We start from the raw sequence: 14,801 nt of genomic DNA, 5'->3' as shown, positions 1-14,801 counted from the left end.
GAGGTAACAGAAATAATGGAAAAATGAGAGGTACTTAAGTCTAGATTCACAAATATAACCAAATAATTTTTTCCTTTTCTATAACTTTTATAAATGTTCCTGAATACCAATACATACATTATGAAATAAGATTCAAAAAGACTAATTTATTATTTCTACTCTTTAAAAGTTATCAAAAGAAAGGAAGGGCTCCACATCACATATCATTAGGGAAATGCAAATTAAAGCAACAATGAGATACCGTTACACACCTATTCAAATGGCCACAATCTGGAACACTGACAACATCAAATGCTGACGAGGATGTGGAGCAATAGGAACTCTCATTCATTGCTGGGAGAAACGCAAAAGGGTGCGGCCACTCCGGAAAACACTTTGGCAGCTTCTTACAAAGCTAAACTTACTCTCACCATATGATCCCACAATCGTTCTCCCTGATGTTTACCCAAAGGAGTTGAAAACATATGTCCACACAAAAACCCACACAAGGATGTTTATAGCAGCTTTATTCATAACAGTCAAAACTTGGAAGCAACTGAAATGTCCTTCTGTAGTTGAATAGATAAACTGTGGTCCATCCAGATGATGGGATATTATTCAGTGCTAAAAAGAAATGAGTGATCCAGCCATGAAAGGCACTGGAGAAACTTAAACGTACATTACTAAGTGAAGGAAGCCAATCTGAAAAGGATACATACTTTATGATTCCAACTATATGACATTCTGGAAAAGGCAAAACTATAAAGATCAGCAGTTGCCAGGGGTTGGAAGAAGGAAGGGATGAATAGGCAGAGCACAGAGAATTTTTAGGGCAGGGAAACTATTCGGTGTGATATTACAGATACATGCCATTACACATTTGTCCAAATGCATGGAATGTACAATGACAATAAAACACAGTGTAAAACATGGACTTTGGGTGATAATGATGTGTCAGTGCAAGTTCATCAATTGTGACTAATGTACCACACTGATTGGGGATACTGATGATAGGGGAGGCTCTTCCAAGTGTGGGAACCGAGGCTGCATGGGAAATCTCTGTACCTTCTGCTCAATTTTGCCATAAACCTCAATTGCTCAAAAAATAAAGTCCATTTAAAAACAGAAAGGGGGCAGTTTGAGTCTATTTTTCAATAATAATCTGATGCCTAGTCTATTACAATATCCTAATGGTACTTGGGGCAAAGTTAAATATCCTGAAAAAGAGGAAAGGCCACCAAAGTATTTTTTAAATTTGATAAGCTGAATAGCTAATACCTAAAATGTTCAAAATTTTTAAACAGTGCAAGAGTATGCAATGCAAATTTTTCCTTTCACTCCTATTCTCCAAACACCCAATTTTCAAGGTTGTTGATTTTTTTTTTAAGTTTTATTTCATGGGACACTATTTCTACTATTGTCCTCCCAGACACAAGTGACTATTCTGAAATCATGGCATTTGTTCTAAAAAATATGAGCAGCTCCCATGTCTAATAGTAGGTATAACAGAAAATATTTAAACTGAGAACCTTGCTCCTCAAAGTGTGGTCCCCAGACTGGCAGCATTAGCATCATCACCTGTGAACTTGTTGGAAATGCAGAATTTTGAGTTCCATCCCAGACCTACTAAAGTAGGACTACGTTTTAACAAGATGAAGCGATCTGTATGCACTGGTATACATGACAACGCTACCTCTGTTTTCATAGAGCTTACAGGCTAAGGAGGTAAAATATTCAAATAACTGCAACGAAGGATACACAGGATAGACGACGCAGCTACAAGAGTTTGGGGAGAGATCAGCTTTGGCCCCTAAGGGGTCTCCACTGCCCCAAGATAAAATGCCAGCTCCTGTGAAGGGGTCTGTGTGCCGTGCACACCCTCGTCCCAGCACATCCGTTCAGCTCACCCTCTGCTAACCCCTACAGCAGATTTCCTGCCAGCCTGACTAACAGCCCGTCACTGAGGTTCCTCAACACGCCTGCAGGCCTCTGCATGTGCTACCCCGGCACACCCTGCCCCTCCCCGGCTACCTCCTCCTTGGCCACCTTCGGGAAGGGGCAGGAGCCCCTCCAGCCTCTCCCATGGCACAGCCCAGCTAGCTGATGTCTACCCTCCCCTGCCAGAGGAGCTCCTCCAGGGCAGAGGAAATGCCTAGGGGTTATTTTCTTCCCAGTTTAGTATGCTCATCCAATCGGTGAATGAAGGAACGAGAGATGCTTCAGGGAAGGGATGAAGACGAGAAGGGCTTAGTCAGTCAGAAATGGAAGATCACTGCAGAGGCACATTTAGGCTAAGATCGGATTAGCGAATCTGTCTCAGGAGAACAAACTATAATTTGCTTTTTTCTCATTATGAGATCTGCTCCAGGCAGTGTTCCGTTGTGGATTAGGTGGGGTTTCTACCCCTGCTTTTCTCCATTCTCTACTCGTAAAACCAACCTGTACCCGAATTACTGTCACTCTAAGCAACTCGAGCTCCCGAAGTGCAGAGAGAGGCTGCTGCCACTACCCAACAAGCACCCCACAGGAGCGCTGCTGAAATCCTGGTTGGGGCTACACCAGCTCCACTTAGCAGACGCAGCAAATTTTTCAAATTCAAGGAGTGGCTTGACTACGACAAGTTCTTCCCTCTTCATTCAACTCAAACATGTACTAATTAAAAGTAATATAAGTCTACAGACAAAAAAAAATGTTAATACATATTTTAAAATTTTCCATCACAACCTACGACACAACCTCAGCAACAAACCGACATCAGACTGACTTGAAGCAAGACAACAGAACTACCGCCTACATACTAGCTACAGGCAGATTCACACCTTCAGGAAGGCTGCTGTGCGCTAACAGGCAAAATAAGTCCAACTGGTCAGAGGCACCCAAGGTGGGCTGATCCAGTCTGCAGGAAACCTCAAAGGTAAGTAAATAAGCCCAAAGCCAGGACACAAGTGTGCCTGCAAGCTGTGGTTAGAGGCAGCTGAGCAAAGGACAAACTGTGCTTGTATTCAACACAGAAGAAGCAGTTGGTTACTCGGTCATTTGCACCAGCCTCAGACGCTGGGTCACAATCATTTCATATGTATCTGAGGTAGCACTACCACCTCCTGCCTGACCACACCAGCCTCCTAAGCGGTGCCCTTGGCTTCCACCCAAAGCAGACATCACTCCTCGCTTTCAAGCCCACAGCACTTACAAGCAAACCCCGCACAGTGCCTGCAGAGCCTGGCCCAGATCAGCCCTCCCCGACTCAGGGCCCAGCTCTCCGGGCCCAGCTCTCCGCGTTTCACCTGCCTTCTTCCTGCTGCTCTACCAGGCCCACCTCCAGGCCTGTTCCCTGCTGCTCCCTCTCCCCGGAACATCTTCAGGGCCCTCTCACCGCTCCGGTGAAATGCCACCTTCCTGCCACCCAGGCCCCACGCACTCTCAACCGAACCACCCTGCTAACTTCCCTTCCTAAATACTCACCACCATCTGCAATTACCTTGCTTAGGCTGTTTCTTTCTTCACCGTCTCTCCCACCGTCTCTCCCATGGCGTTCGAATTTGAACGCCATGAAAACAGGCACCTGGTCTGCCTGTTCACTGCTCAACTCCAGCTCCTCAAACAGTACCCGGCAAATAGTAGGTACTCAATAACTGTATCCGTGTTGAACACATTTGTTAAATAACTTGTTGAATGAATAATGGCTATAAAACCCATGTTTTAAGCAAAGCCATAATATGAAAAACCTGGTTTTAGGTAAAATATTAATCAGTGATTGAGTACAAGTTTACAAAAGGCCTCCTTCCCTAATGCATTTTTAAATATTTGGCTTAAAAAGCTTCAGTGTGCACATTTTTAAAATATTTATTTATTTGGCTGCGCCGGGTCTTGGTTGAGGCACGCGGGATCTTCGTTGCGGCATGTGGGATCTATTTCCCTGCCCGGGGATCAAACCCGGGCCCCCTGCATTGGGAGCACAAGTCTTAACCAGTGGACCATCAGGGAAGGCCCGCACATTTTTAAAAGATAAACCTTTGGCACAAAATGAACTAACTCCTTCAGGGCATGAACAGTGCCTGGTACACAGAAGGCACCCACTAAATATCTGCTGAATACATATGTAAGCACTGGAAAATAGCTTAATACGAGGCATGAGCTATATGAAACTGGACTTGGATTTGAGAACACAGTAAATTTAGCTATATTTAGGTCCCATTTTCCATTTCATCTGATAAACTGACATAGATATTTTTAAAATCCACTAATTTGAGATACTAGCAGTAATGTCAGCCATCATCTTTACAGGCGGGTGCAGATCCAAGGAAATTCAGAAAGTTACCTGGCAGTTCTGTTACTGTTAGTCTTCACCAATACGTAAGTGGTGGCATAGAAACAATCAACAGAAATACTCAGAACCGCCAGGGATGTCTGTGGACTTAGTATTAAAATCACAAACCTTGAGAAACTTGTTTTTATTTATACACTGTAATCTACGTAAAAACTCCACTGTTGGGACTTCCCCGGTGGCACAGTGGTTAAGAATCCGCCTGCCAATGCAGGGAACAGGGGTTCCCAGCCCTGGTCCGGGAAGATCCCACATGCCGCGAGGCAACTAAGCCTGTGTGCCACGACTACCGAGCCCGCGCTCTAGAGCCCTCAAGCCACAACTACTGAGCCCACGTGCCACAACTACTGAAGCCCACGCGCCTAGAGCCCGTGCTCCCCAACAAGAGAAGCCACGGCAATGAGAAGCCCTCACACTGCAATGAAGAGTAGCCCCCGCTTGCCACAACTAGAGAAAGCCCGTGCGCAGCAACGAACACCCAACACAGCCATACATAAACAGATAAATTTATTTAAAAAAAAAAAAACAGGGCTTCCCTGGTGGCGCAGTGGTTGAGAGTACGCCTGCCGATGCAGGGGACACGGGTTCGTGCCCCGGTCCAGAAAGATCCCACATGCCGCGGAGCGGCTGGGCCCGTGAGCCACGGCCGCTGAGCCTGCACGTCCGGAGCCTGTGCTCAACGGGAGAGGCCACAACAGTGAGAGGCCCGCGTACCGCAAAAAAAAAAAAAAAAAAAAAAAAAAAAAAAACTCCAGTGTCCCCAGTGAAAGACTAATCAAGAAACCGCACCTCTATAAGCCTGGACTCATTTTAATATAATGCACACCTGCCTTAATGTTCCAGGACACGTCTAATTTTAAAAAGTGTATCTTAATTTTTCCCTTAACAGATAATCTCTTTGAAATAAAATTCTTCCTTATTTTGGCTTTATTCTTACACCATGAAATTACATGTTCAGTATTCACACACTACTAATGCATCACCCAAGAAAAACAAGTTAATGTTCAGGTAACTACCTGCATCAAGTGACACCCACTCCCTTTCTTCCCTAACAGGTGTTGGGCTGCAGTTTACAAAGGTCAAAGCAGGAATTTGATGTGCAAGTGTTTGTGTGAGGTGTGCGCTCATACGCATTTCTGTGTTCTTGAAGGGTCATTCTAAAATCTAATATAAATGCACTTTGGGAGTATGCAGTTCTGTGTATTATCTGTGCCTCTTGTTTATACTTTTAAAATATTTCCTGGTCTAAAATGCAAAGTGTGTTAATGACTTGTCTCTGAACTGAACACCAAACAGCTTCCACAGAAAGCCACTCTTATAAGCTATAACCCCAAGAAATGAACTTTCAAAGAGTACCTTCATATTCTAAAAGCTCTCACAGAATAACACACTGTCTACAAAAATCAATTACAGGATGCAATTTACAATAGCATAACACCTAGAAAAAATGAAATACAAAAGAACTACACTTTTTAAAATTATGCTGACAACTGACATAACTTTACTGGAAAAACATTTCATAGTTTTTTGTTGTTGTTCTGTAGTTTAAACAAATTTGGATAACATGATTCAGAACTCAGATCAAGTTATCAACATGTTCATTTTTTACATGAGCTTTTCAAAAGTACTGCCAGTTGCAGAAAGCTGACAATTCTTGATTTCTTTTTTAAGTAAGGCTTTGGCTTGCTGTTTTCACTGTCACCTCTGTAGGCCAATGTAAACAGAAGTCCACCTCACTCCTATAAGTGAAAAGGATCTTATTAAATATGTTTTAGGAAAGTAAATAAAACTATAAAACAGTACTAGCAGTAAGGTTTTCTTAGATTTACCTCTTGATTTTCGAATAAAACAACACAATGAGTCTATTTTTTTTCCTCCTTTTGGCCTTGCAGTGTATAACAAAAGGAGACTCAAATCCTCAACCGAGTAATATACACACCCTGAATTACTTTTTAAACTATATAACATTCTTGGGCTTCCCTGGTGGCGCAGTGGTTGAGAGTCCGCCTGCCGATGTAGGGGACACGGGTTCGTGCCCCGGTCCGGGAAGATCCCGCATGCCGCAGAGCAGCTAGGCCCGTGAGCCATGGCCGCTGAGCCTGCGCATCCGGAGCCTGTGCTCCGCAACGGGAAAGGCCACAACAGTGAGAGGCCCGTGTACCGATTAAAAAAAAAAAAAGTTATAAACTATATAACATTCTTAAATTTTAGCATTATTTATAAAAGCCAATTAGCTATCACTTCAAGCCAGAAAACCTGGGCATTATTAATTTTTCTTCAGTTCAAAACTACCTTATAACAACTCACAACCTGTTTGAAAGTCACTTCACTTTACTACTAGCTATGTCTCAGGGAGTGAAGATTCTGGTGAGAATGGGTAGTGCTCGTCTAGTAACTAGTGTTATCCGGTTTCTGTGTCTCCAGTTTATTACCACTTAAATGATAGGCAAAGCTTTATCTGTCTCATAAATAGGTATTTATAAAAATGTACTTTAACACTCTAAAAGCGCTGCATCATAACTAGAGATACCACCTAACTATTATTTGTAAAGGGTCACAGAACGGCTAACAGGTTCTCCCATTATGAGTTTATTGCTCAACCAACCTGCCATACACCAAGAGCGAGCTCTGCGAAGGGGCTGGCAAAGAGAGGAGCCCGTGGGGCGCAAGGAAGGTGCCCCATTAACCCGCCGACCTGTGGAAGCTTTGAGAGCTGCATCATTCAAAACACACAAACACCTGGTACTCCGGGAGGGTATTATTCTATTACTGCCTTCTCAAACTGATGAAAACTCTAGAAATCCACTCCAATCCCTTCATTTTTGCGATAGCAGAATTGGCCCGGACACGTAAGGCTTAGTGATTCTGAAGGCGCCAACGTTCTGAAAATAAACTTTAAGGAAATAGAAAGAACTTACGTTTAAAATTCAGACTCCGTGCTCGCTTCGGCAGCACATGTACTAAAATTCAGACTCCAAAACTTGCCCCTGGAAACCAGCGAGTTAAAAACAAAAGACAGACATCCTCTAAGCGCACCAAGTTCAGCCTTCGGGAATCGTCAGGGCACTATCCCAGACAACCGAGCACAAACCTGTACCCGGGAGGCTGACGCGCGAGGTCCCGCCGCCGAGAAACACCTCGCGGTGAATCCGCGGCGTGAGGGTGGGGGGACTTCGGGAGCCGGAGAAGCCCACCCGCCCTGCGTCGAGCCTCATTCTCCCCACCTGTGAAATGGGCGTGACGTCGCTGGCCCGTTCGCCCCACGGGGAAGAAAGGCTAATGAATGAGAACCACCTGGTGAACGGCCCGGGCCGCCTTGGCCGCTCTCCGGCAGCGGTCCTCAGGCAGCGGGGCGTCCTCGGGCAGCGGGGCGCCCCCGCCGCGGTCGGATTCCCCCCCAAGGCCGCGGGCGCTCTCCGTGCTCCGGACTCCCCGCGGCCCGACGGTTACCAAGGTTCCCCAAGCCGCGCCTGCCCGGACGCCGGCTCCCGGGCCGTCAGCTACCGTACAGGGCGCCGTCCCGACCCGGCCCCGACGCCGCCTACCTTGGCCACCCAGCTGAACAATGGTGACATCGCGGGCCGGGCGGAGGCTCGTCGCCCGCAGCTCCGGCTCACTCCCGCCGCCGGCCCGAGGGGCGGCGGGCAGCCGGGGGCGGGCTCGGGGCGCGGCGGGGCCCGGGCATGGCTCCCCCCGCAGCGGCGGCGGCGGCGGCGGCGGCGGCGGCGGCGGCGGCGGCGGGCTCCTCCCCGCTCGTCACTGCCCCGAGAGGTCGCGCCCGCAGGGCTGCCCGGCCGAGAAAGGGAAGTGGGTGGGGAGAGTGGGGGAGGGAGCGGAGGGGAGGGAGCGCGGCCGACCCCGCCCCCACCCCGCCCACCCCCACGCTCGGCTCGCGGCGGGAAGTTGGGACCCGCGGGGGTCGCCCTCCTCCGGGACGCCCCCGGCTGCGCGGCTACTGGGGGAGGAGTCGTAAGCCCTAAGGGCTAGGGACGCGGCTTTCTAGGCCTCTGGGGTCCGTTTCGCCCAACTTTCAGAAAACTAAGAATTCCTCTCCTTGAGGTTCGGTAAAAGCCCCAGAGTTGGAGCGAACACAAAGCCCGCCCAGCGTTCCAGGGGTTACTGTCGCCCCCGCAGCGTTTCTTCCTAAACGCTCCGGATTGCTGGTAACAAAAGGGCTAGTGTTCCCCTAACTCCTAATACCTTTATATAATCAAAGGTGGTTTTCTTGGAGCCAGAAAACTCAGCTGTTGAGACTAGAAAAGGGGCGGTGGAAAAAGAACCTTCAGTTCCTGCCAGCTGGGAGGTTTCAGCAACGTGAGAAATGTTGGTTTCACCAGTTTTCTTCTCTCCCAAGGCAAGATGATAAGCAGTGTAGTCAGTTTATAGCTACAGAGGTTAAGCTGAGTTTCGAACTCAGACACCCAAGAGTTGCACTTTGGAAAAATAAAAAAAGGCCAAAGGACACATTAATAACCAATGTGTCATGTGGGAGCCACTCACTGAGTTCCTGAAGCCAAATAGCCACCCTAACCCCATAATTTTGCTTCTTTCCTCTTGTCATATTAATTGTGCCTTATCTTCATGACAGGCCAGTAGGACATTTTAATGAAGTTCCCCAAATGCCTGGCATCTGAGTTAGGTGGGTATATTCGTTATCTATTGCTGCATAACAAATTACCCCAAAACTATGAAGCTGGAAACAACTGTTTCTGTGGGTCAAAAATCCGGGGAGTATCTTAGCTGGTCCCTCTGACTCAAGGTCTGTTAGCCGGGGCTGCAGTCATCTCAAGACTGGGACTGAAGGACCCACTTTCAAGCTCATGGTTGTTCCCAGGATTCAGTTCCTTGCAGGCTCTTGGACTTAAGGCCTCAGTTTCTTCCTGCAGCATGTGGATCTCCCCGTAGGGCTGCTCACAATATGGCAGCCTGCATCCCCTAGCACAAGTGATCCAAGAAAAAGCACGTGTCCAAGAAGGAAGTCAATGGTTTTATAAACTAATCTCAGAAGTGACATCCCAAGACTTCTGCCACATTCAGTCTAGTCCACACTCAAGGTGAGGGAATTACACAAGGACATAAATACCAAGAGAGGACCATGGTGGAGGGAGGGGTGTCATCTTTTTTTCTCCTCCCAGGTAGGGTACATGGGAACAAGATAAATGATAAAGGCATGGTGAAAGTCAAGAGTGATAGCATTCTAACAAAGCCTACCTGGGTACTCGAAAAGGGCCTTCAGAGCATCTTAGGGAAGTGCTATTCTTTCATTCTTTTCAGCAGTGATGTTCCCAAAAGAAATTAAGAGGTGGAAAATGGGAGTGCATTTGCAGCCATTTAACCAAATCTTTCTCTGTTATCACATTACTTCCCCAAGCAAGCGGAAGAGATAGAGGCTGAGAGCTCCATCAAAGTAAGAGCCTTTATGGCCACTACAGCCTCGCTACTCAAAGTGTGATTCATGGACCAGCTGCCTTGGCATCACCTGGCAATTGTTAGAAGTGCAGACTCTCAGACCCTGCCCTAATATCCCGTCCTACGGAGTCAGAACCTTCATTTTACCATGACTTCAGGTGGCTAGGATATACATAAAGTTTGAAATGCACTAGTATATGAGATCCACTGACACTGGCCTTAAAACAATGTAACAGACCAACAGCCCCTTGAGAGAACAGCTAAAACTGTCCTTCGTCCTTGCGATGGCGTGAACTAGCTCAGCAGAGGGAGACCTGGAGAACTACGGGGAAGCAACACCGTTGTGATGGGAGTGGCTGGGCAGCTGAGGACCAGGCATGATAAGCTGGATGGTTGACAAATGTCATCACACACCATCACTCCAATCCCTAGCCTGAGCTCTACGAAAATGCCCAGGACTGAGAAGCAACTCAGGGGAAAGGATGAGGGGAACCCGAAATGGACTACAGAAACCTGAATTACCTCCAACTGACCGAGATAAACTTTCTACTTCTTCAGCAGGAGGTAAGAAGGCAAAAAAGAAAAATTACATTAAATTTAGAAGGAAAATTGCACTTCTTGCACACACAAAAAAAGGTTAAGACTAAATCCTGAATATGACACTTAAAATATGACAGGTGAAGTAGGGACATCCAGGCTTCATTGTTTTAACCTGGACCCCTGGACTTCCCTGGTGGCACAGTGGTTAAGAATCCTCCTGCCAATGCAGAGGACACGGGTTTAAGCCCTGGTCTGGGAAGATCCCACATGCCGCGGAGCAACTAAGCCTGTGTGCCACAACTACTGAACCTGCGCTCTAGAGCCCGTGAGCCACAACTACAGAGCCCATGTGCCACAACTACTGAAGCCTGTGCGCCTAGAGCCTGTGCTCCACAACAAGAGAAGCCACCGCAATGGCCGCAATGAAGAGTAACCCACGCTCGTCGCAATTAGAGAAAACCCGGCGCACAGCAATGAAGACCCAATGCAGCCAAAAATTAATTAATTAATTATTAAATAACTAAACCTGGACCCAATTCTCCATGTATATACACATCAGTGTGGAGTCTCCTGCAGTTTCTGGTTTGCACTTGCCTAAACCTTACATGATTTTAGACTAAGGTCTCCATCTCCATCTGCTCCAGGTCTCCCTGCCTGATCTGGGCAGAATCACTCATTTAATGGGAAAGTAAGAACCTTTCGAGTGGGTGGACTTGATAGTAACGTATGGGGCTCTAACACTAAATATTACATGAAAGTTCTTCATTCCCTGCCAACATGTAGCTTGCCAACAGAAATTCTATTGTAATCTGGAAGTTCATTAAAGGGAAACTTTTACATCAGACAATCTAACAGATCTCACATTCAAAACAATTTTCCTTAAAATCTATTTCTCCCATCTGAAAAATGTATCCTTCTCTAAGAAACTGTATATTTCCCCAGGGAAGGACTGTACGTAGAGGGGGCATGGGTAATTTTCAATAGCTCCCCATTGATTCTTTTTCAGCCAGCATCAAGAACGCTTACAGACAGAATAATCATTGCTCAAAGATGCTGATGGCTCCCAGCCCTGATTTTCTATCAGAGTTACCTGTGATGACAAGGTGAGTGGGTGAGGAAGGAGGGCAGATGATATGGCTGCTCTGTGGCAGGGTGGAATGCTCAGAGACCTCAAAGAGCAGGTAGGTCATATAAATGTGTGCAGAGGGCCAGGTGTGAGACAATAAGGAATGAATGAACTGTGGCATCTTGGAGAATGCATGCTCAATTATTAAAACACTCCACCCAGCCAAGCAAAATGTGTGAGCTTGGAGGAGTGTGTATCGTGTGTGTGTGTGTGTGTGTGTGTGTGTGTGTGTGTGTGTGTGAGAGAGAGAGAGAGAGAGAGAGAGAGAGAGAGAGAGAGAGAGAGAGAGATTCTGATTATCAGCCAGGATTGAGAACCACTTGCATAGTTCTAGATCCCTTGTTTAAAAAAAAAAAAACAGCTGCTCTGTGGAGAGCAATAGGCCTATCTGAATAGGACTGCAGAGATCTAAATAAGTAGGATCTACAGAAAATCTGAGACTAAGTAACTTTAAAAGGAAGCTTTAATGTCTCACCATCAGTTTTCCTGAGACATTAAAGGAGGACTAAAAAGGGGGGTCAACCCAGGAACTGGAAGAGGTGCTCATCTACTAAGCCTGACCATAACTCCCGAATAAATCTGACACTCCTGCCCTTCTGTGTTCCTCCTTTGAAGAGGAGCAAGGGTCAAGAACAGTAATACCTCCTGAGAGTTCAGGAGATGCTGACAGGCTGCTCTCCACCAACTGAAATGTGGAGGGCGCAGAGGTAGGAAGCATGACCTCACTCTGCAGCCTGTTCCTCCCCACCACAAGACCTGGTTAAAAATAGAACCATTGTGACACCAACTCCACAAGGAAACTGGACTTGGTTTCAAGTGAATCACAACCACTTGGTAACTAGGATTCTAACAGCAGTTACAACGTGTTTTGTTTTGGCTTTTCTTCCCACATCACCATGCTATTCTGGGACACCAGCTAAATGTCCTACAATTCAACTCAATTCTGACACTATCTACCTGGAGTTTGTATCAGATCCCAAAGAATATGGGCTCAGTCCTACAAGACTGCCCTCCCTCCCAACTTCAGACACCAATCCCAAGTCCAGGGTGTCACCTGTGCCTCTGACCAACTGGTTCCAACGACCCCATCCTTGGCTTCAATTAATTTGCTAGAGTAGCTCACAGAACTCAGGGAAACATTTTACTTACTAGATCACCAGTTTATTATAAAAGGATATAACTCATGAACAGCAGAATGAAAGATGCACAGGGCAAGTTATGGGGAACAAGGTGCGGCGGGGGGAACATGCTCTTTCTCAAATACCTCTCCTCAAATCCACCTGTTTACCAACCCCAAAGCTCTCCAAACCCCATCCTTTTGGGTTTTTATGGAGGCTTCATACATAGGCATGATTGATTACATCATTGGCCTTTGGCAATTGAACTCACTCTCCCGCCCCTCTCCCTTCCTCCGAGTTCAGGGGGTGGGACTGAAGGTTTCAACCCTCTAATCACAAGGTTGGTTCCCCTAGCAACCAACCTGCATGCTAAAGAGACCTAGGGGCTTTCCAAAAGTCAACTGATTAACATAACAAAAAACACCTCCATTGTTCTCTTCGCAGGAAATTCCAAGGGTTTTAGGAGCTCTGTTGGGGGAAAGGGGGACAAAGCCCAAAAAATATATTTCCTGTTATAAATCACGATATCACAGCAACTGATCAAGAATCTACTCAGCTCGTGAATATTCATTAGCACCTATTGTGTAAAGCAAACAAGTGTCCTAGCAAGGAATAGCAAAGATGATCATCCCTGAAGCATAGGCACACAGCGTAGCAGGGAAGAGTGAAAAGTGCCAAGAGAAGGGCCCAGGTGAAGCTCCACCGAGTCCCAGAGGAACGAAAGATAACTTCCGGCTGCAAAGGAAGGGCCAGCATCCTGGCTGGAAGACATCAGGACTTTTACAGATGGAGATGAGGGAGCGGGGTTTCCAGGAAGAAGGACCAGCTGGCAGGAAGGATTGGTGCTCATCTCTGAAAATCAGGCCTTACCAGGACAGATAGAATAGAAATCGAGCTCACATTGCAGAGAGAGCATTTTAGTAAATGGTAGTTTGGGGGTGTGCAGTCATCCTCACTGGCCTAAAAATTTGTTTCCAGAAAAAAAATATATTTTTAAATATTTATTTATTTATTTGGTTGCACCGGGTCTTAGTTGCAGCAGGCAGGCTCCTCAGCTGTGTCATGAGAACTCTTAGTTGCGGCACGCACGTGGGATCTAGTTCCCTTACCAGGGTTCGAACCCCGGCCCCCTGCATTGGGAGCGTGGAGTCTTATCCACTGCGCCACAAGGGAAGTCCCCAGAAAAAATTTTTGCTGAGATACTATCAAATCCAAAAAAGTCATGAAAAAAGTCCCTCTGTATGAATTGAAAACATATGTCTATGAAAACAATTGTAATGAATGTTCACAATAGCATTATTCATAATGGCTAAAAAGTGGAAACAACCCAAATGTCCATCGACTGATGAATGGATAGTGTACCCACACAACAGAATATTATTTGGTCATAAAAAGTGATAAAGTACCAATGCATGCTACAACGTAAATGGACCTTGAAAACATTATGCTAAGTGAAAGAAGCCAGACACAAAATACCATATATTGTATAGTTCCATTTATAAGAAATGTCCAGAATAGACAAATCAAAAGAGACAGAAAGATTCATAGTTTCCAGGGACTGGGGAGCAGGAAACATGGAGAGTGACTGCTAAAGAGTATGAGGTTTCTTTTAGAGGTGATGAAAATATTTTGGAATTAGATAGTGGTTATGTTATGGTTACACAACTTTGTGGATATACTAAACCCCCAAATTTCATGGCATGTGAATTATATCTCAATTTTTAAAATCCCTATATGTGATGATGGTTTAATGACTTTACATAAATTATCTCCCTAAGCTTGTATAATAATGGAACCCACACTTCAAAGAGCTAGTTTCAGGATTAAATGGGATGCATATAAAGCACTCAGACTGAATCCTTGCACACAGTAGGTGCTTAGGAAATGTTAGCAGATGTTAGCTATAGGAGGAGGAGGAGGACGAGGAGGGGAAGGGGAAGAAGAAGAAGGAGGAGAAGAAGGAGGGGGAGGGGAGGGGGAGCGGAGGAGGATGGGGAGGGGAGGGGAGGAGGGGGAGGGGAGGAGGGGAGGGGAGGGGGAGGAGGAGGAGGAGGAGGAGAAGAAGAAACTTCAGTAGCAGCAGTAGCAGTGATTGTCGTAGGTTAATGATGGGTATGTGTGACGGTTAATCTTCATGTGTCACTAAGGGCTGCCCAGATAGCTGGTCAACATTATTTCTGGTGTGTCTGTGAGGGTGTCTCTGGAAGAGATTAGCATTTGAACTGGTCAACTGAGTAAAGAAGATCGTGCTCATCAATGTTTGGTGGACATTATCCCATCCATTGAGGTTCTGAATAGAACAAAA

The 14,801-nt window shown here is 46.2% G+C and overlaps 1 protein-coding gene across 8 annotated transcripts in view; it reads right to left on the bottom strand.

Moving 5' to 3' along the window:
* TBC1D1 (TBC1 domain family member 1) overlaps window positions 1-14,801 on the bottom strand; it is a 229,603-nt gene that overhangs the window by 132,825 nt on the left and 81,977 nt on the right. Inside the window, exon 1 of one of the 8 annotated variants that reach the window (XM_079920579.1) lies at window positions 7,849-8,026. The exons of 6 other annotated variants lie outside the window; for them this stretch is intronic. In XM_079920579.1, coding sequence (XP_079776705.1) covers window positions 7,849-7,878 — 30 coding nt within the window. In that variant the 5' untranslated portion in view covers window positions 7,879-8,026. Of the gene's footprint in view, window positions 1-7,848; window positions 8,027-14,801 lie in introns of those variants that run through there. One more of the 8 variants, XM_079920580.1, reaches the window with a different exon arrangement.

The sequence above is a fragment of the Stenella coeruleoalba genome, assembly GCF_951394435.1.
Source record: "Stenella coeruleoalba genome assembly, chromosome: 4".
Taxonomy (NCBI): Eukaryota; Metazoa; Chordata; class Mammalia; order Artiodactyla; family Delphinidae; genus Stenella; species Stenella coeruleoalba.
Note: the sequence above shows the minus strand (reverse complement) of the source record. Positions and strands in the feature narration are given on the sequence as shown.